Source organism: Copidosoma floridanum, unplaced genomic scaffold, assembly GCF_036245765.1.
Source record: "Copidosoma floridanum isolate Cflo_tuat_1 unplaced genomic scaffold, Cflo_Japanese_pri ptg000013l, whole genome shotgun sequence".
NCBI classification, from domain to species: Eukaryota; Metazoa; Arthropoda; class Insecta; order Hymenoptera; family Encyrtidae; genus Copidosoma; species Copidosoma floridanum.
The window spans coordinates 15,593,303-15,615,554 of NW_028321890.1; the positions used below are offsets into that span (position 1 = coordinate 15,593,303).

General features: G+C 35.5%; 1 protein-coding gene across 1 annotated transcript in view; it reads left to right on the forward strand.

Annotated features, from left to right (window-relative positions):
- Oamb (Octopamine receptor in mushroom bodies) overlaps positions 1-22,252 on the forward strand; it is a 52,666-nt gene that overhangs the window by 29,549 nt on the left and 865 nt on the right. Inside the window, exons 5-8 of the mRNA XM_089591186.1 lie at positions 7,408-7,545; positions 12,802-13,132; positions 16,314-16,493; positions 18,781-19,091. Coding sequence (XP_089447312.1) covers positions 7,408-7,545; positions 12,802-13,132; positions 16,314-16,493; positions 18,781-19,091 — 960 coding nt within the window. The remainder of the gene's footprint in view (positions 1-7,407; positions 7,546-12,801; positions 13,133-16,313; positions 16,494-18,780; positions 19,092-22,252) is intronic.

Sequence of the window (22,252 nt, forward strand, 5' to 3'; positions counted from 1 at the left end):
TGGGAGAGAGAAAAAAAAAAAAAAAAAAAAAAAAAAGAAATCATGGAAACGGTAAACTCTTACTTTGATAAAGTCAGTTGAATGCAACGACAAATGAAGCCCGAGAATACCGACCAAATCTAATATCGCGAACGGGGGGAAAAACTGAAAATACGCGCAAAAGGCAAAAAGCTCGGGAGGGCGAAACCTAATTATGCCGTTGCAGCTCGTTAGAAAAATCCACTTGGCCGGGAAATGGGTGCGTGTAGGGAAAAAAAAAAAAAAAAAAAAAAAAAAAAAAAAAAAAAAAACACAACAACAGCAACAAAGTTAATTTCTGACCGAAGCGCGAATTCTCTCGGGTGCCCAAATTGCAGGCGCGGCCCGAGGGCTAACAGCAAAACAAGAATCGAAAAGAAGTGCGAGGGAGGGGGGAACACTCGAGTTGCGGGTGAGATAACTCATGTGGGGCGAGGGTGGGTTGAAATTTTCAGTGAGCATTGTGTTTTTGGCGAGCTTCCGTTTTCCGCGCCACTACGCGCACGAGGGCCGGAAAATGCCGGGGACACGCTTGCGAGAGGAATTAACGAAGCAGCGCCACTTGTTAGGCGGACGCGTACGCTGTACCTGTTTTTTTTTTTTTTTTTTTTTTTTTCTTTTGTAAGTTTCGGGTTTTCCCATGTCCTTTTTGCGAGGCTGCAAATGTGTCTTTTCTTTCGACTGAGAATGACAAAGGGAGGAGATTCTTGGGAATTGGGGGAGGGGGGGCGTGCCACAGTGTGGGTGTGAAAAAATTGGTATCGCAATCGGACTATAAGTAAGGGTAGACAGAGAGAGATGGAGAAAAAAAAAGATAGTATATGCCGCACATAAATATTGATGATTGAGTGTGATATTCAAACACCGAGTCAGGAGGAATTTTGGGCATATTTTTTGTGTCACGCGCGAAATACGGCCAGGTTTTTCATATTTATTACACAAAAAAGTAATAAATATAAAAACTTCAACGCATTGTATCATGGCGTACGCGCATAATTTTTTTTTTTTTTTCGAATTAGCTTTGATCACTTTGTCCGTACCACTCGACATAAATTTTTAAGCTTCTTTGGATTAATGTTTCAGAAACTTACGCGAGGCTGAGTAATTACAAATTTTTAATTAATTTGAGGCCTCAAAAATGCAAAAAAAAAATTTTTTGTGTCTTACTCAAAAGTAAAACAAGAGAGATGAATATCAAACGATTTAAAAATGTTTTTTTCATGAATTTTCGGAAACCAACAAAGTTTTTTGTTTTCAACGAATTACAAAGTTTTACAAATTATTACGGCCAAATTTTTAAAAATGATCAACTATATATAGTAACAAATTTGTTAAAAAATATACTTTTTGTTTGAGACGTAAAAAAGGACAAAATATCACTTGTAGAAATTAAAAATTTGGATGCAAGTATCATTAAGTCAATGCCAATTTAACTTTGCAGTCAAATTCGATTAAGATAAGAGGCAGATTGAAAATCGATCTCAGTTGTTTGAAAATCCGATGCGAACAGAAGTTTATAAAGAAGATCAAACCCTAAAATGCGGCAAACTATCGATTGTTGACTGAACAGTGCAGGGTCAGGGCTTTGAAAGAACAAACCGTTGATTTTGTAACAAATAATATAAAGGATATACTATTCACAAAAGCCATAAGGAATTTTTCTTGCACCAATTTATTTTTTATTTATTTTTTTTATTGAAGCTTTACCTAAGATATATGCGAGAATAATTACTTTTTATTTTTAGGATTCACGTTTTAAAATTTCCATTTAAACATCATGGACGTAACTTTACAACAATCATTTTATAAAATACTGTTTGTGTCGTCTAAGCAAGAAAAAACGTGGAACAGCTGGAAAATTTAGTACTTGCTGACGTACAGATTTAATAACTATGATTCTTATACCGTTTGATTCTTTAAAAAACTGCAATTTGAATAGCATGTGAGATAGAAAAAAATAAAATAATTATTGAAAGGAAAAAACGAAAAAAATTGAAGTTTTATGATTTTAAAGTTGTTTTTGCGGTACATAGGTATATCTATATACGTACATATTACCTATAAAATGTTTTTTTTCCAGTTCATTCGTATGTTGTACTCGTACAGTTTTTCCAAATTGATGTAAAATTTTATATATTGATACAAAATATATATTTACCTCCCGTGTTTAATGAATCCTGCTACACTTTAAAGTAACACACACAGCCTTTGACTGGTTTCCTCTTTCGCCGTATAACGTACATGTACATGAAAATTGTATATGTACACCTAACCCACCTCCATGCACTTAGCGATTTCTACTATCAAAAATTCCAACTCAATAGCACTGTACACGCTTGACGAAAATTTAATCACCACTTCCTCTCTCGTTGCTAATTCCACTCGTCCCTAATACACTTCCAGAGTTGAGAAATTCCTTAAAAATCACCTGAAATTTTGATCATGTTAACGAGTCCGTGCATAATAACCCTTTTAACCACTGCTAACGAACTATCCTGCTAACATATACTAAAATTTCGAGGTGCCAGTGAGAGCCACCCCGTCCTTCACGAGTTTCACCCTAAAACACACTGGCACACGCTTGACTCCCACCACACGTGTGAATTAGGGAGTCTATTCTTTGCTGGAACAAAATTAAAACTCCCACGCGGTGTAAAAAGCTTAGCAGGTTGAATAAATTTTCTATACTGTGAAATTCGATTTTTCAAATCAACACTAGTCTCAACATTAAAATAACTATTAATAACCTCGTTGTATGAGCAAGACTTTTTATACCTTGGTGACAGATTAAAAAAAATTTTGACTTCAGTTCTAGTAGTACGTAACAAAGTTTGGTAGTTTAAAAATGAGGAAAAATTTTCGACATTATAAAAAATCCCTAATCATACGTCCAATGCAATTGAAATGGAAATCAATTTAAAATAAATAAGATTAGTACTCACACTGAGAGAAAAAAATACCATTTGGCACAATATAATGGATGGAAGGTGACAAAAAAAGGAAAAAGTAATTATTTCAAGTGGTAAAAATTACAGCTTAAATAGTAAAAATTATGGTTAGAACGGTAAAAATTAGAAAAATTTCTTTTAAGAAACTGAGTGGTAAGACTAAAATCAATTCGACAAACCACGAACATCCCCCAATTATAAAATACACCAGGTGAGAGTAGTAATGAAGCACAACAACAAGCAAGATACATGGGACAAAAGCACGAAAGTTAATGTCTAACACGAGCGTAGGTAGCAAGAGGGTGGGGGTGCAGAGAGCCTTCACGACTCGAGTCGTACACATGCTGTACACGTAGGATAGTCGCATACGTGTGTATACCCAAAGTCCCGAGCAAGCATTAATTAGCGTTAATTAAGATCCCCGGACTCCTTACTCGCGTGGTCGCGTCGTGCGGTCTTTTTGCACGTACGCCCCGTGCATAGCAAGGAAAGTCAGTCTGAGCAGTCCCATGCCTGTTCTACTGCGGTTACCTGCATGACGCTTGAGTCGCGCCAACCTCGCACATCTTCCTCTCGTCACCGTGGAAATTCATCATATTTTCGAAAGATCGAGGAGAGGCAATATCCAGGAACTTTCTCGAACTGACGATGCAGCTGTGGTGTTTACTGTTTCATGAAGTGGAACTTCACTATTTTTTTCGAAACAAATTTATGCAAGCTCGTGCTTTTCTGTACCAAGACAAATGTATCATGCTGACCGAAATTTTTAATGTTCAAACGGTAAACATTAGGTTGGGTGTAAAAATTAAGTTCCGAGATGTCACTGTATCCTGCGATCATCGTACAACACGCTAATTTTTGTGGGGATAATCACGATGAATATTATTTCATATTTCTATCGGTACAAATGACACAGAAGGAAGAAAAAAAGAAACATTGTCTCACGGATGATCAGAAACAAAATTGGGCCTTCAAGCTATAGATGGTGTGACTCGTACTACTTACCTAATAGTTTTTTATGGTCGTACGAACTGCAATTTGCATGCCAGCGTTCGACCACGCGCGGACGAAAGTATCCTGCAAAATTTTACATCCCGAAAAATGTTCTCATCTCGCGAACATTGCGCGAACTAAAAAAAAAGTTATACTTCAATGCCACGGACAAATTCATTCCATATTATAAACGTTTTCATTTGGGATACACTTATACGTCTTAGTTTAGGTAATAGTCCATCATTATAGAAATGAATTAAGTAAAATCTTGTAGAACTTTTTGTCATCTGATAAAACATTCAGTGTCACATATAGTTACCAGTGAAACCACAGTCACGAGGATTGTGGGAAAAGAGTGATAAAAGTGATGTAAAATTTCCATTTAATGTGAAACCTGCAAAAGTATTGTTATGTTTTTCATCCTTATATTTTTCGTTTATATAACCTGCAAAGAGTTCCACGGAAATGCTGCCAGACTTATTGTTCCCATTACGGGGACTCCCTGTAAAAACGTTTAGTAAAGGAAGCAATTCCTTTCACGAGAAAACTCCAGCGTGTAGTCACGTTATGTTGATAACAGAGTAAAAGACTCATTTTCTGTTCTATTACTGTTTAAATCTGTTTATATCCTCCGAAAAAAATTGTTTTTCCTCAGCAGAATCTAGAACAACGTATAACAAATTTATGTACAAGCACTCTCAAGCAGAGTCGCAATTGTTTTTCTTTACCGAATGCATAATTTTCATAAGAAAAATACACTAGTCAAACAATACGTTTCTCCACAGCCGATATCTTCCATCACTTTTTGTTTGCAAGAAGCAGCACTCGAGGCTCAAAACTCATCGTTTATGTACGAGGAAATGGCTTGCCGACACCTCGCACACCTACACACATGAAAGACCCGACACTCTCTTCTCGGAACATAGCACGGCCGTACAGGTTGCCCTTGGCAACACGTTACTTTAAGATCTCGGCGGGATTATCGCGCGCCACGCGGGCTTTTATCACCTCCCATCTACCCATACTCGACGGCTGTGCGAGTTAAGCTGAGTTACTGTCACGGCGAAACCGAAGCCCCCCACGCCCCCCCCCCCCCGTGGTAAGGAATTTTGTTTTAATTAGAACTACTGCAGCAGCAGTTGGCGAATGCGGTGCGTTACGAGTTGGCGTATAATTTTATTGAGAAACGTTATCCTGTCAGTCAGCCCCTCGTCAGAGTTAAATAATTGAAAAGTTCTTGTGGGGGGAAAGGGGGGTCTTGGGTGTGTAACTGTACTCGAGGAATACCAAAGCGATTCTTAGAGAAAGTCATAGTATCTAGTAGCTAAATGGAATCAGTCAAACTGTATATTTGCAACGTCAGTGGTATGAAAAATAAGTATGAGAATGTTCAAAAAATTTGGATTTATTTGATAACTGGAAATAAAGTCATTATCTGACACATCTACCCGCTAGTTTTGGCGCGACAAGAATATGCGTTGAAACACTTTTCGGAGGTGGCACAAAGAATCACTTGCATCAAAACTGGTTCTAAATAATACCTTTCAATTTCAAATTTTACGGGAATAATTACTCCTAAACAATAAGGTATCGCAAAATGATGAAATATCGCCCCACACTCAGTTGTAAATTAATCAATTAAACTGAGCGTGAAACTTGTATTTTGACTCAAATCGCTGCAGAAGCCCAGTACAATGAATAATGGAAGCTCTTTTGATGTCGAAAGTGATGTTATTACTCTGAGTTAATTAAAAGATGAAAGGCAGCTCGCTAAGTGAAAAGGCATTAACCTTTAGATTCACGGGAGGTCCGTTATTGGAAATTAAAAGTAACAAGCGTTGCGAAAAATTGAACGAAAAGTAAACGAAAAAGAAATCGATGGTGTTTCTTTTCTTTTTTTTTTTTTTTTTATGAAATTCACATAAGCCACAAGAGCCATTTTCAAAAAAAAGCAATACTGAAATTCCTTCGAAAGCACCGTAAGGGACCCAAGTATGTATATTAAGGGTGAGATATGGAAAATAAGAATAATGAGAAACTACTAGAAGGTATTAATTATCTTTCGCGCACCATAAAACATAGACAACGTTAACGTGATGTTCAAAATCATTCGTATTTTCCTCTAAAACTTAGCTTTAGCCGTAAATGTAATATTTCTATAAAAATGAGCCCAAAGTGGTCTCCGTACTTTAATTTATAAAACGTAATGTAATGTTTGTATGAAGCACTATTTTTTTAAAGACTATAAATCACAAGAAATAGTCTAGCTAAAAAAGTCAATGATAAATGAAGCGCAAAATGAGTACGAAGAAAAATATAAAGTCCAGTACTTTCTACCGAATAATTACGGTGAACACTCGTGACATCAGTTGCCAGTCCATTTGTAGTTATTATTACATGAAAAATTATTTTTAAGTATTTCCAAAAAAGTGATGATTATATAAATAACTTCCCATTTAAGGTAGTAATGTACTACATCGATTGATTATACTTACAACGTATCGATTAAACTTTGGGGGTGCTCGTGGAAAAAAACATTGATGTTTTAAATTTCAGGCAATTGAATCTAATGGGGTACTACGTATTTTGTATCTTAAAATCCGTAGCGTAAAAAAACGACTTACATAAAACATTAAAAAAAAAGAGTATATATATACAGACAAAGAAGCTCACGGAGGTGCTTTTAATCATATCAAATTTGCCTTACCAGTTTTGGCAAGTTATGGCTACTTTGTTAAAGCTACTCAATACTATCGATACATGCTAATAATTATTTTAAATTTTCGATAAAACAAGAGTTTGACTGATAGAAATGAAACATAATTTGCATCAAAACATATTACTGGTGTTAACTTGTATTAGAATAATTTTATTTACATTTTCCCACATTACACAATTCGACAATCAAACGCTCTCAATATACAAGTTTTGGTCACTTGAATTGGATTTTTTTATTGTTTCTCACGCAAAATATTTTTAAAAAAAGGTAGAAAACAAAAAAGATGCTCCTAAAACACAGAACCTTGTATATAGTAAGACAAGAGAAAAGCTGGCCATTCGATTATTCGTTGAACCGACCCAGGATCGCTTGTACAATACTGAAAAAAAAAACGCGCATACAATACACGCAGAGAGAGATATATAGAGCGAGCGCACACATCCCAAAAGACTCGCAAAAAACTTACCCAGCGTGGGAGGGCTGGCTAATTGGCGTGCACCCGCTCCCCAGCCAAGTTTCGCCCACACGCACACGCCCACGCGTAGTGGAGCTTTAAAAGCTCTCTTTCACCTGTTGCGCGTGAAAGCCCAAGCTGGCCCTATTCCCCTTCGCATCTACCACCTATATACACTTTTACCCCACCATTTTATTCCGCGCCATACAACATTTCTGCGTGCACGTTATAACTGCATAGTTGTCTTTTTTCTTCTCGGTACGGCCGGCGTGCAGCGCGCTGGGCTCGTTCTACATCCCGACCCTGGTGATGCTGTTCTTCTACTGGAGGATCTACCACGCCGCTGTCTCCACCACCAAGGCCATCAATCGAGGCTTCCGCACGACCAAGGGCTCCAAGGGGATCGGCTCGAGGTAAGTTCCCACCTTTGTGTGCACAGTATCAATCATGCGCGAGTGAGCACGCCTCTCTCCGGTCACGTTTTCGATTCGAAGAGCTTTTGACTCCGCGGCCTGGCGCGATCGGGATTTCACGCGCGTGCCAGGGGACGTCGGCTGTAGGTTGGACTGAACAAAGCGTGGTGTCTTTATGGCATTTATCAACGCCTCGAGATGGTTGGAAAATGTTCTTTTCGGTGTACAAAAATTACTTTACGGGTAAACCGCACGGGATGGGCTAATGATTATGTGCGATTAAAGTTGATAAAAATAATCGAAAAGTTACTTTAAACTTACTTGATTTCACGCTTTTGATGTTACCATCCGGATGACCAAAAAACATAATTGGCTTACCTTTGCGTCCGAATGAAGACGTTCAGAAAAACGGATGGAATTTTTAGTCGTGAAAGGCGTTTTTAACACGTTTTTACGATTATACTGCATTGTGAAATTCAAGTGTGTTAAAGTACACGTTTGAAGCGTGTGATCGAAATATCCGTTGTTTATAAAGTGCATTATTGTAGTCTTGATGAACTTTTAAAGCAAACGTAAACTATATTACCTATTCGATTAATCTAAACAATTTTTTTTGTCAACAATTGACATGAGAAGGTGGTAGAGAGTAAAACATTTCTGTCACAGATTTTACACACTTGTGAGCGTGTGAAATCTGTGACAGCCAAGTTTTTTCAACTCCACAGCTTTCCTACATTGATTTTTCTCATTCAAAATTGTCCAATTTAATGGAACTGGTTAACCACTTGGTACACCTTGTCCTTAAAATTATTACCTATGCCACCACAATGTGTTTTATAAAAAACAATAATTTCAACTACACACTTTAAACGTCATTTTACAGTGTATGATTTTTTCGTAAAACGCAACAAAGTTTCAGAAATGGCATTTTCGAGATGTTGTCCGCCATCAAGGGCGCGCGAGCATTCGGGTTGATTGGAAAATCATTTGTCCGCTCGTCACGACCACATACATGAGAACGAGCAAACTTTTCAGGGGAAAAGTTTTCGTGGGTGACGATTCGCAGCGACTCATCAGTGATGCCGTTAGCGCGCGCGCGTGTTCGTTACGCCTACCCGCGGGGAACTTTCCTTTCGGAAACTTTTTTGGTTTTTCGTGGAACAGCATCGTGGGATTGTACGCCGATTCGCTTGTTTACCGAATACTCCTTCGCATTTAATTAGCAGGAAATTTGCGCTTTCTTTTAACGCAATTGTCAATCCGGACACGCGTAGTTAGCCAAGTTTGACGTTGACATTACTCAGAGAAAGATAATGTACCCGAGGTATCGGTGTTTTTGCGATTGGATGGGTTCATCGATTTTTCTTTTCAACCAGACTCGTTGAAACAAAAAGTACCGTAAGGTACAAAATCTACGGGTGACCCGTCGAAATTTGAGTGTAAATTAGCTTGACATCGCCTATACGGTCTTTGACATATTTTTCAATTGCACAAACGCTTGGGGAAACCAAGGTGCAAGTTTTAAATTTGGGTAAAAGGTGTTGTGAAAAATGAATGTTCAAGCTGCCATAAAAATTGGATGAACGGAAAGGAAAAATAAGACAGCCGGAATTTTAAATTGAGAAGATAATATCATCTTGAATAATCCATCAGGGGCGGACATGCAGCTTTGATATTGATGACTGCGAGTTAATCATGGTAATGATGATAATGATGATCATATGAATAGTTGAATGGAAATTGAAGCGAAACATTCAATGAATCGAATTATATGCGTTGTGTAGAGAGAAATTAACTCTAAGTACGCTCTTATAATCACTTTTCATCCCCAACATCAAAGCTGAAAAATAAGCTCCTATCCGTAATAAATTAGAGACATAACATTAATTAGGATATTACCTTTAGCTATTTTATTATTTATTGACTTATTTTGTTTTATACGTTTTAACTAATAATAGTGTGTAATTTGTAATGGTATGTACACTGAGAGAAAAAATAATAAAAATTACTGTGCTAGAATGGTAATCTACTGTCATTTCGCCGTCTGAGGACTTTTTACTTTTGCCAACCTAATTTTTACCATCCTGTGGAGTAATTTCTATTGTACAAGCAGTTAAAATAACTGTACTCTAGCACAGTAATTTTCACTGTTTTTTTTTTTTCAGTGTAAGACCTGAGACATAAGCTGCAAAATAATACAAGTCCACTGATACGAGCTGTAATTTAGCCTTTATGTATTCGTTAAATATTTTCGACTGAAATCAAGTAAGAAATTGAACGTGTTATGTTATACTGATAAAAGCAGGTTTATTCTAATGTCACCTCATTTATTAAGATCTAGTAAATTATGCAGCCAAAAAATCAATTTTTGTTAATTTTTGGTTATTTTTACTTATACGTACAACCAGCCAAACAAAAAATAAAATATGGTATGGAAATAAAGTATGAAAATTAAGAACTTTGTAGCCAAGGCAATTCAAATATTTAATTTACTTTAAATGATCTCCCGAGCTGACTTTTCCGCTGTTCTTAGATGATAAAAACTGATCTCCCTTTATACGCTACCTCAATCATGTAAACAGAATAAGTTTGATAATAAACATATGTAAATATTACATTATACACCACCCATGCACGCGCCAAAATCAATATTTCGTTGATACTCGTATACCTAACGGCTTTGCTATCAAAGCTCAAAGTAAAGAGTAAAAAAAAAAATTACTAAGTCATGATTTCAACGAAAAGTTGATCTTGCTTGGTCTAAAGTCAAACAAATTTATTTTTTCTTATATTATCCTTATAAAATGTTTAGTGTTTCAAATACATTTCTAAAAAGATATCAAACTCTTTTACTTTTTTTTTCAAGAAATCATAAAAGTTATGAAAGAGTAATTTATATTTAAAATACTTTAGTCATTTTAATTATGATGGATGTATTTTACAATCAAATATGAAACTGCTTAAAAAATTTTGTTCATTGCATGGCAGTAATGACACTTAAAAAAAAGAAAGAAAATAGTGCGAGAACTCATTACTTTTAACCGAAAGATTTAAGCAAGCGTTTTTCGGCTCAAAATCTGGACTTGCAGCTTCTTTTACTCAGGTGTCGAGATAAGTAACAGATGATTTTTCGGACGATTCGTAGCTTGGGGAGAAGAAAAGGACAATTTAGTTCCATGACATGAACTAAGTCAACTCGGCTCTGTGATATAAATGAGGTCAGCTCGATTAAAGGGAAAAAAGACAGTTCGGGTTTTCAGAGATAAAGGAGACAACTGAGCTCTAAATTGTAAGGAAACTACAGATTGTTTAATTAAAGACGGTAATAGACGTTTAACATTTTCGGAAATAAGCTGTAGCATCAATAAAGAAATCACACATCTTTTGGCACGTTTCTAACTTTTTTTTTTTTTTTCACCAGTATTCGTAAATAACAAGTTACATTTTCAAACAATTTGTTTTTCTACGATTTTTTTTTTCAACTGACACAGCAGTATGAATTTTATTGACAAGCCAAGTTTTTCCTCTCTGCTTGAAAACTCGAATTAGTCCTTTTTTCATATCGTTTTAGTTAACTCTTTTTACATCACAAAGTCGAGATGCCATATTTTTCACCAAGTGACAAACTATTTATGTACATCAACATTTATGTTTGATCTACTGTTAATTTATTAGTTGGTAATAATGCAAGTTTAAGGGCTGTAAATTATTTTTTTCTTAAATTTTCTTCCAAGAAAATAGTGAAATCTGCAATAATCTTTTGTCAAGCTTTAATGTACCGAAATCGTTGTTGAAGCTTGTAAATAGTTTTAGATCAATGTGAAAAAAAGTGACAACAAACAAAAATTAGAAATAATTATCGAGAGAAAAATTTAATAAAACTACTGTGCTACCACTAGTAATTTGTACTGAGTAAGCAGTAAAAATTACTGCGCTAACGGTAATAATTACATTGCCGAGAAGTAAAAAATCGTGTGCAAATAGTAAAAAGACGTCTGAGTAGCACAGTTTATAGTGCTACAACATTAATTTTTATTTCTTCCTTCAGTGTGTGTCATTAGTACCAATTTTTTTTATATCCATATGACAGTAAAAATAATGTGACTGATACGCAAGCAAAAACAAAACACGTGATTAACTACGTGAGCTTTGCCATGTACAACATTATCCCCGTGGATATGAGCATATCGCTCGGCAGCTCTTTAAGAAGGATAACCGAATAGATGCGCCGCGTGGAGAAAAAAAATACTGTTTTTTTTTTTTCTCGCCAACCATTAGTCTTCATTAGATTCATAAAACGATAAAACATTTAGCGTTTAAGCTTCCGGCTTGAATGATTTTTGCTCTTCTTTCTCCCTTGCTCCTTCCGCATGAGTAATTTTCTTTGCCTTGAAGCTAGAATTAGAGATTTTTTGCCAGAGATACACGTTTCTATTTCTTCCTTTTGATAAACCTATCATGATTTAAACAAAACAAAAAAAAATTGTTCACGCTTATACCACTACTAATAAGAATTAATTTAATAACTTTATTTCCATTGGTATTTGGTATTTCGTTTGGGTGGGATGATTATTGATTCAAAGATACTTTCAATAAAACAAGTAGGGAAAATCTTTGTGCATAGTTACTCGACAAGGTATGCGCTGTGTTATGACGTAATAATCTAAATGTTTTGGTGTGCCGATAAGCAAAAGAATATTAGATTTTCAGCAATAATCACATAAAACACGAACAATATGCTAGAAAAATATAATGGGAATATTATTTTGATCTCGAAGTACAAAAAAAATCGAGTATTGATCGACCAACACTGCAAACCGTTTATTATTCAACGAAAAGAAAGAAACTCGCGACAAGTAACTTCTCCAGCTTTCAAATTTCAATAATTATCTTGCACGAAAACGCTTTCGTTTCATTGAAAAGCTAAAAGAAAATGCCTTCACAGCATCTTTCGAACAAGTGACTTTTATGCTGTGGGTCATAAACTGGAAAAGCTTGCGAGTAGAACCATGGAAATGGATTATTAGAATATTCTTAAAACAAACTCATCGAAACTATAGTTCGAAAAAACTTTTGCCAAACCTAAAATGACTTGTTGAAGTGTTCTTTAATATACGTAAGATAATTTTTTTTCTTATTTTTCAAACCAAAGGGGTGACAAAAAAAAAAAAAAAAAAAAAAAAAAAAAGAATTTCCAAAACCAAAACTGCCAAGTCACGTATACACTTACAACTATCACCGCCCCATTGTCCCTAGATTCGACGACCAACGCCTCACCCTGAGGATACACCGGGGCCGATCGAGCGAGCACAACGGTGGTGGGGGTGGTGGTGGTAGCAACGGCAGTCCCCGCAGTAGCGACTGCACGAGCAGCACGACGACGATGACGACGACGACGACGCGGAGCCCGTCGCGGCGCGATCGCATCAAAATCTCGGTCTCGTATCCCAGCACCGAGACGCTCAGCACAAAGTGCAACAACACGCTCGAGAGGACGCCCTCCAAGTGCTCCCAGGTGTCGGTGCACTACGCGAACGGACAGACCCAGAGCCAGCTATCCGCGTCCTCCAGAACTGCCTACTTGAAGGTGAGAATTTTCAACCACATGGGGATTGCTTTAATACGTCAACACTGCAAGTATAAGTGTGTTACTTCGACCCACTTGAGTGTGTGATTTTCTGTAACACTTTTTTACTCTGTTTTATGTGGGTAATTTTACCGGTTTTTAAATGTATATTTATCATTTACACTCACAAAATGGGTTGGAACAACACTTTTTAGTGTATAAATTATCAATACACCATAGTAAAATTATATACAAGTGTTAAATTACCCATTCAAGTGTAAATAGAAAGTGTTTTAGAAACGAACACTCTTGAGCGGGTTGAAATTACATACTCTGATTTGCACAGTTTTTACGCACTTTTATGTGCGTAATTTTACACCTTATGAGTCTGAAATTACCATTTACACACATAAAGGGTATTAAAATCACGCTTCTTCAAGGTGTGAACAATAAATGTGAATAAAATAAATGCACGCTTAAGAAGTGTAAAAATGTCCCCATAAAGTGTTAGAGAAAATGACACACTTAAGTAGGTTGAAATAACACACACTGTGATGTGCAATTACGGACTGTTTGGGTATTTCGTAGTCGCAAAAATAAACTGTGCAATTATCCACTAATTTTAATTAATTTTCGATTACATTTTTATGTAACGCATAGGAACAAATTTCCAACAATGAAATGAACAAAAAAGTTCAGAGAAAGCAAAACATCTTCGGATTTACGTATATCCGTCTCTGGTTTTTGATGGAAATACTAGAGCACCCATTAAATAAACATTAAAAAAAAGAATCAGTTTACTTTCCAAATTTTGCATCTAAATCTTCTAAGCTTAAAAAAAATTTTCTAATTTCGTGCATCTAAAATTGGAACCTGAGCCTTATCTTTCATTTTCGAGATTAATTCCTTTCAGTGGAATTTCTGCAGTAACTTTAAATTGCTCTGACCTTCTCGGATCGAAAGTTCGATTGTTAAGACTCTTCCATTACCTCCTGAGATTGGACTTATAAGTACAAACCTTTCGCGATTAAATTCCGCTTAGAAAATTAATTTTCCCGCAAAAGTTTTGTAAAACTTAATTTTGATAAGTTGAAGTATGTGCAGTTATTATATTAGTATACATAAAATGGTGATATAAAACATTTATTTCAATTATTGTTCAAGACATAAAAATGATGATTCTTTAATACCGATGGTACAGAAGTATGATAATACAAATAACATTTAAGTAAATGTCTAAGCAGATGAAACTAAATTTTAAGTGTTTATTTTAGTATTTTTTCAATTATTTGTTTGATAGGTTCATATAAACATTTAAATACATTTACTAATGACAAATTTTCGTGGACTTTTTGCGTTAAAATGTTAAGATAGGTAAATAGCTTCAAATGAAATGTTACTTGGACACTGAAAACGCGTATTTAGAACAAAGGACACAAAAAATACTTGTAATAAAAATTTAAATGAATTGCTAAAATAATTGATTTGCCGGTAAATGTCCTTGATAAGTACAGTTGAATATTTGGGATGTTTTTTTCCCAGTAGGCACAGCCTCACTGCCCAACATTAACGTTTGTAACCACTAAGAAAAAACAAAAATCCATATTTTTTTTCTCCATATTCCATTTGCTGATACAAAACTAATTGAATATTATCTGATAAAAAATCCGGACGAAAATTTTCAATTACGCTGTCACAAAACAAATCATCGACATATCTTATGGCATTGATTTTTTTTCCTCTACGTGCATAAAAATATACCCATACAAAGAATTACTTAACAATGACTCAAGACTTTGGATTAACAATAAACAAATATGAGAGTACATTTAAATCAAACTATTGACTTAGTTCACCGTAGTTTGGACCATACATTATTTTTTTTAATTCTAATATCGATATGTCCGCCACACACGAGCGTGACTTTTGTCAAAAATGAAGAGCTTAGAAGTTTGTGGGATAAACAATATTGCAAAAGCCATATTGACAAAACAAAGTAAAATTACATCTCGAAAAAAATGGGGGGTAAGGGGCAAACAGTCGAAGCGTCGTATCCACGGGCTGGGGCGAACCGTATCACAATCGCCCCGAGGATAACCGCCGAAAAACGTGGAACCGACCACCACTGGACACGTATATTTATTGAATCGGCTTTATCTCGCGGCCTTCCGCACTAATGCGAGGGGGAGGGGGCGAAAAATGGATCGCCGATATATTTTTTCGCTGAATCGACGCTAATGCCACCCCGGCCGAAAGCGCCGCGCGGGTACTTCCTCTTCCTTATTCCTCCCCCCTTTGGCCATCGCGCGTCTCCTCCATAATTCAATTGATCGAGAGAAGGAGGGTGGAACGGCGACATCTCGTCGACGAGCTTTGAGGAATAACGAGACCATGGTGCATCTTATTGCGATCCCAAAACGTCACGTGATTTTCGGGGGAAATTAACACAGGCCTTTTACAAGGGACAGATCTATTTTTTTTACGCCTATAACGATTATAACGCCATGAAAACTGTCAAATAACACGTTTTCGAGAGAATTGAAACTTTTTTTTTTTCAACTCAATCATTACATGGAGCTTAAAATTTTACCTCGAAAGTGAGAAATGCACATTTAAACTGTACAAATCTCCTCTGATGCTTGCTATATAAATGTAAGTTTTTTTTTTTTTTTTTTTAATAAATACCTACTATCGTAGTGTATTTATTCTTCAGGCTTTATTGTAATCGAGTACATATATAGCCTTGGTACAAGTAAGGCACATTTTACATTATATTCGTTACATATTTATACATTATTGGATACACTTTGTATAGTTTGTTGTTACGGTGATGATGTCACATAGACCACTTCAAGAGCGAAGGATCTATGTGGTAGGCCATTTTCTGCGAGAAGGTCGCCCAACCCCAAGTTAAATGTGGATTTCAAAGTAAGGTTGTAGATATTTAGGTTTTTTTAGGTTGAAGCTTCACGTAACGATTGACTTGGGGAGACAAATTAGTTGAAATTCCCTCGAAAACGTATTATTTGCCAGCTTTCACAGCGTTACAATTGTTGTTGGCGTAAAAAAAAACATATGTGTATATATAAGGCCTGTGTTAATTTCCCCCGAAAATCACGTGACATTTTGGGATCCTAATACACCGAGTGGGAGCATGTGCGGCTCGAGAAGTAATTTTTGATTCGAGCTGTGGGTGCTTCAGGTCGGTGGAGTCAGCAGAGCTGGGAGCTCGAGGCGGCCGAGTCGGCGGGGCAGCTGCGAGAGCCAAGTGGCCGGGGACGCGCTCTCGCTCCGGGAGCTGACCTCGGGGACGACGACGCCCGGCAGTGGTGACGAGAAGCCCCGTGTCATGAAGATGGGCAAGCGAAACATCAAGGCTCAGGTAAGAGGTGCCATTTTTTCTTCTTCTTCCTTTCGTTGACCTCACGAGCCGCCTTTCTTTGGGGGGTGAAGGGCTGGGGGTTATTTGTGTGTGAGTGTGTCGTTTATTGCTGATGAGACTGACTTTTTTTACGGCACGTGGGCCGTGGGAGATTATTTATGGGATTGCTTGAGGATCGAGAGCGGATAGTGACTTTATGGAACGTGTCCTTGTATATATGGAGCGTGAAAATAAGTGTATGTGCAAAACGATCGGGTCCACTGGATAATTGTTTCGGATATGTATATCAATATTCCCAAGAGCTTACATGGAGGGTTGTTTTCTTTCTAATTGTCGAAAGCAACGATTTGTTTGAATTATTATCATTCATAAACATCAAATATAATCTAATATTTGCAGTGGTCCATAGTATAATCAAAAATAAAGAAATGGATATACATCAATTCAATTACTTTAGAAGAAAATCTTGTTCTGTACATATATATATATAACAAGTCGTTAAATGACTTCTTATCGTTACATCAAAGTTAGGCTTCAATCAAAGTTTCATTATATAATTGTCTATCGTGCAATACCGAACTAGATCTATAATAATTTATTCGAGTCAGTCGCAGATGAAGAAATGGTAGTTTTCGTTGGATAAGCGCCATCTCCTCTGGGGCTATTTTGTGGCCGATGGTCCGTAAGGTTGCCCCAGAGGGGTGGAGCTTATGTGGCGAATACCATTTTTCCTACCGGGAGCACACCAGCCTCTCAAAAACGCTCAAGGTAGGAAAAAGAAGTTTTTTGCAACATAAGACAATTCAAATTATGTTCGGAAAGGAAAACCAAAAATTTTCAACATTTTTAAGCTTGCAAGATTTTTACAAATAAAGGAAAAAATTCTGGCGCAAGTTATTTTATAAAAGGTACCATTTGGTCGGATGTTCATTTCAAAGTATAAGTTTAAATAAGTCAAATACATCAACTTAACTTTGTATAAAACAAAAAAAAAAAAATAATGATTTAATTCTTTAATACCTCATTGCATCATAGTGCATGTACCTATCGTCGTATTGAAAATAAAATAAGTTCTTTGATAATTAAATTTTGACTACCGTAATTAATGGAGATTTGAACGACGATCCAATGATTCTGTTGATTACGAAACTCAATGTCGCCACGACTTTTTATTTCAACTCGTTGGCTACAATTACGGAGAACGTCTATCTTGTTGTGTTCATTGGATTCATTGAAAGTGCAGTTTTAAAATGGTCCGTGACAAACTTGATTGAAACTTTGATGAAAAATTGATTAATAACTACAGAGATGAGTAATGTTAATGTAATTTCTTTTCTCGTGTCTCAAAATCGGTTGAAATTACTTTAAAATAAATAATATAAAATAAAATAATGTGGAACTAATATAGATACAATGTTTAACGTTTGTTGAAAAAAGATTAATGACAAACTTTTACATCCAATGCTTTCTTGATATTTTGAATAAGCTGTTTATTTGTGTGCATGTATATATTACTATATGAAACTTCGACTACTACTGTTTGATTTCAATTACTTTATACGCACAAAATCCTGTTAAAGTGCAGTTGTTGATCAAATTAAGGATTAAAGAAATGGTAGAGTGACTTAGAGATGTATTGTCTTTTTTGTTTGAATTAAAAATAATTTGAAACCTTGCCTACCTCCGACTATGAGACTCGTTGTCTCTGAGTTCGTTCACTTGATCTTAGTCACCATTTCTTCAACTTTGTGTCATTTTTTTTAAGTTTATGGCCTTTGATATTTTTTAGTTATGTCTCTATATGAGCCTTTGTGCACGATGAAATTGTGGCTTTGATAACTCAATCATTGAATATTCCATACTGATGATATGTTGCATCAAATATTCAAGTGCAAGAGAATCCATTTAATAAATCACATAATACGTACTATTATCATAGAGCAGTACAGCTTTAAGCAATAAAACAATTAAAAATACTATCTGCTATTATAGTGAGGTTTAAACATATTGTAAGGAATCTAGTATGGTATGTTTTTGTACATCTGACTGATGTACCACAGCTTAATTTCGATATGGTAAAAAAAAAAGCAAATATTCTGCATGATTGTAAAAAATTGAATAGTATGCAAAGAAAGTTGGAAATGAGTATTTTTAACAAGAAGCCAAAATTCAGCCATCATTGAACAACTCCTTTATTCTTCCATACCAAATAACGCTGTGCACCCTCCAAATATATAAGATAAAAAATAAAGTACGATGAATTTAATGAACTGGAAAAAAAAACCAGGTAAAACGCATCCGGATGGAGACAAAGGCCGCAAAGACGCTAGCGATAATAGTGGGCGGCTTCATCCTCTGCTGGATGCCATTTTTCACGATGTACCTGGTGCGAGCCTTCTGCCCGGACTGCATCCACCCGACGGTGTTCAGCGTACTTTTTTGGCTGGGCTACTGCAACTCGGCCATCAACCCTTGCATCTATGCCCTCTTCAGCAAGGACTTTCGCTTCGCGTTCAAGAAGATCATCTGCAACTGTCTCTGCAAGCAGCGCGCGAATACGCTGCGCAGGGGCAGCGACGGCAGCCAACTAGCCATGAGGTAATGCTTGCGTCATCGTAATATTATGCTCATGTGTATCGTTTGACCCTTCGGATGAGGAACACCTTGCTTTTGTTTTTTTTTTTGCTGTATATTCCTTTTCGAGGAAATTACCTCATTTTTTGAGTCAAGCTGATCTCAAGAATAACACGCATGTCTCTCGAGTGAATTTAATGTCTCGTAATATGAGTAAAAATATGAAAACTTATCTCGCAGTCACGATTTACTCGTTCGTTCGCGTAGTTGTGCTATAGTGCTAGAGATTTTTTTAAAAAAAAACCTATAATTTTATCGAGAAAGTTGAAAACGGTACTTTTTTCCGCAAAATAACAAAAAATACTTGAAGAAAAAAAAAAAAAATAGATGTTCCTTGTCTCGGGCGCCGATATTACATAGATTATCTGCGTTGGCCTGCGTTTTTCTTCTTCTCGTTGTTTTTATCGATGTCGTTGTTCTCGTTGCTGTTGATGTCGTTTTTATGGGTATTTATGAATTGAAGAAGGAATGTATTGTTTTTAATGGTAAAATTACATCGTATTGGTATTATTGGCTTCATCGTGCCTTATTCGATGTGTTTCATTCCACTTGGTGTGAATAAACGTTTTTATTTTCTGTGTCATTTGATGCTTTCTAGTTGTACTTTATCAGTATGTAAATATACACTTTGTAATTGATATAAACATTCGATGTAACATCAAAATGAATTTCGATTTCATTGTTGTCTCTTTTTTTTAATGGTGGCATATTCCAAATTTTAATGGTTTTTACGATTTCACGTGGTGTTTAACGCATGTAGTGTTCATCGTTTACAATATGGTCCTATGGTGTGTATTTATTTCTCAAATTTTACATAAAATCCACGCAATTCGTTAATGTACCTGATGTATGATTTTTCTGGACACGCAATTTATGATGCATTGTTTTAAAATTCCATCACGCGAAATATCATAATTTGTTGCGTAAAACAAATCGATGTGATTTATCAATGTGCAAATAAACTTTCAATCTTTTGCTATTTTGAAAAATACTGAAAACATTACAAGCTTCCTCGACTTTTACTTTTTTATCATTGCAGCGGCGATGTAACTACGTATCTGCTTTCGTCACGCGTGTCCTTCAAATTGATTCTTAAAAGCTTTTGCGGCTACGTGCAAACTCAAACAGACATCTTTTATATCATTACGACGCGGTTACTCTAACGTGACAGGAAAAATGTGTCGTACTCGTAATGCTTTCTTACAAAAAACGCCTTTCGCGGTAGATCGATGTCTTCACACAACATTCGTGGTAAAAAAAAAGCAACACAATAGTAACCCATTTCCGTTATTTCGTATTTAAGGTATCTTCTCATACTTGTTGTGTAAAAGGGAAATAATTGTGACATTTACATCAAAATAAGAAGTACTACTGAATTGACCACCTTTACTTATTGCCTTGAATTTAAAGGATTAAGAAACACATCAAACGCTTATTTTTCCATCTCTTGAATACCAAGGGTAATAACAGCCTCCTAAAATAATATTTTAATCCTTATCTCGCCTTTTCTTAAAACTTTTTTGATCAAGCAAAGATAAATTTTTTCACATCAACAAATCGAGCATAGTCAACTGGGCACAATAAATTTCAGGATTATTGTTGTTATTACCATTATTTTTATTATTATTTTTGTTATTATTATTTTTTTTTTTAATTATTTTTATATTATTATTATCACTACTATTCATTGAAAGATGGGATCATTTATTTTTTACATAAAGGAGGCAAGTAAACAAAATTTGAATTTCGAATTCTTCTCATCAACACTTTCCAAGTAAAAACTCCGGTGCAATAATCGTGTGATATTAGTTAGTCTCGCGTTTAGACTGTCATAATTTTTTCAGAAACAATCAGGATAAATGCATATACCTATCTGATTGTGCATGTAACTTTTTGGGACAGTTTGTCTTGAGGACAAGTAAATGTCTCATACATTTTAAACGATAGATTTACAATAAAAGATGTTTAGCCTCTTACTTTGGTGATTTTGTGAAAAAAAAGGCCCGATAAAAAAGAATCAGTCAAGCTAAAAATTAAAATCTTTTTATTAGATAATTTTAAATGCATAAAACGAAACTTGTTTATATTCGCTAATTGAATAATGATTAATTAATTTTTAGATAGTTTTTCAAAGTAACTAATAGTTTTTGAAGTATTTTGAATTAGATTATCACAATTTTAAAATAATATTACATGTTTAAAAAATAAAAAACCATTATTGATACGAAAACGTTTGTTTCCACGTGTATTTTTTTTTGTCGCTCATAAATTTTCACACATTAAATACTTACTAAAATTCCTTATTAGACTCCCCGAAATGTTTTCAAAGTTAACTAAGATTTGAAAAATTGAAATTTTCAAAAATTAATACAGGTTGAAATAATCTGTCAAATTTTTTTTTTTTTTTTTCTTAGCAATATCCAAGAATGCAATACAGCAAATTTTTAAGAAACTTAATTTTGGTATTTACTATTTTGGGGTATTGACCAAATATAATTTACACATCTGTCTAATTATAGTTCTCAAAGGAAACACTGAGTTCGATACTTAATTCGTTCATTCGCAATTGGCTGACAATTTAAGAGTAAGACATTGGTAAGCTTGTGCATCCAAAATTTACCTTAAACCTGATGACTTATCACTTAATTGAGCAATTTAATTAATGTTGTAAAACAACACGTTCCTAATGTTTAGACAAACTTGATTAATTAATCAGTGCGTTGGGTCTTTCTGGTGAGCGTACGATAATTGAGTTACTGTGCAAAGTGAGATGCGTACGTATATTTTTCGTGACAGCGTATAGAACACATTACTTTCCGAGCTCCTCTTACCACCCAAAACGTACAGAGTCACTTGCGATGAAGACATTTTTTTTTAAAGTTTCTCAACACGTACCCCAATTTGCGAACACCGCTTTGTATATCTTCTCGTATATTTTGACAATAATTAGAATTTACAAATATTTGTATTGCTTTGTTTGATCAAAAAAAGTTGAACAGATGACGAGATACTTACTGAACTGCAATTCCGAGGGGATTATCATTGGTTGTTTTTCATCCTCGAAATGGCTTATCAGGCTGATGAAGAAGTCACGAAACCGATACTATCCCTCATATAAGAAAATC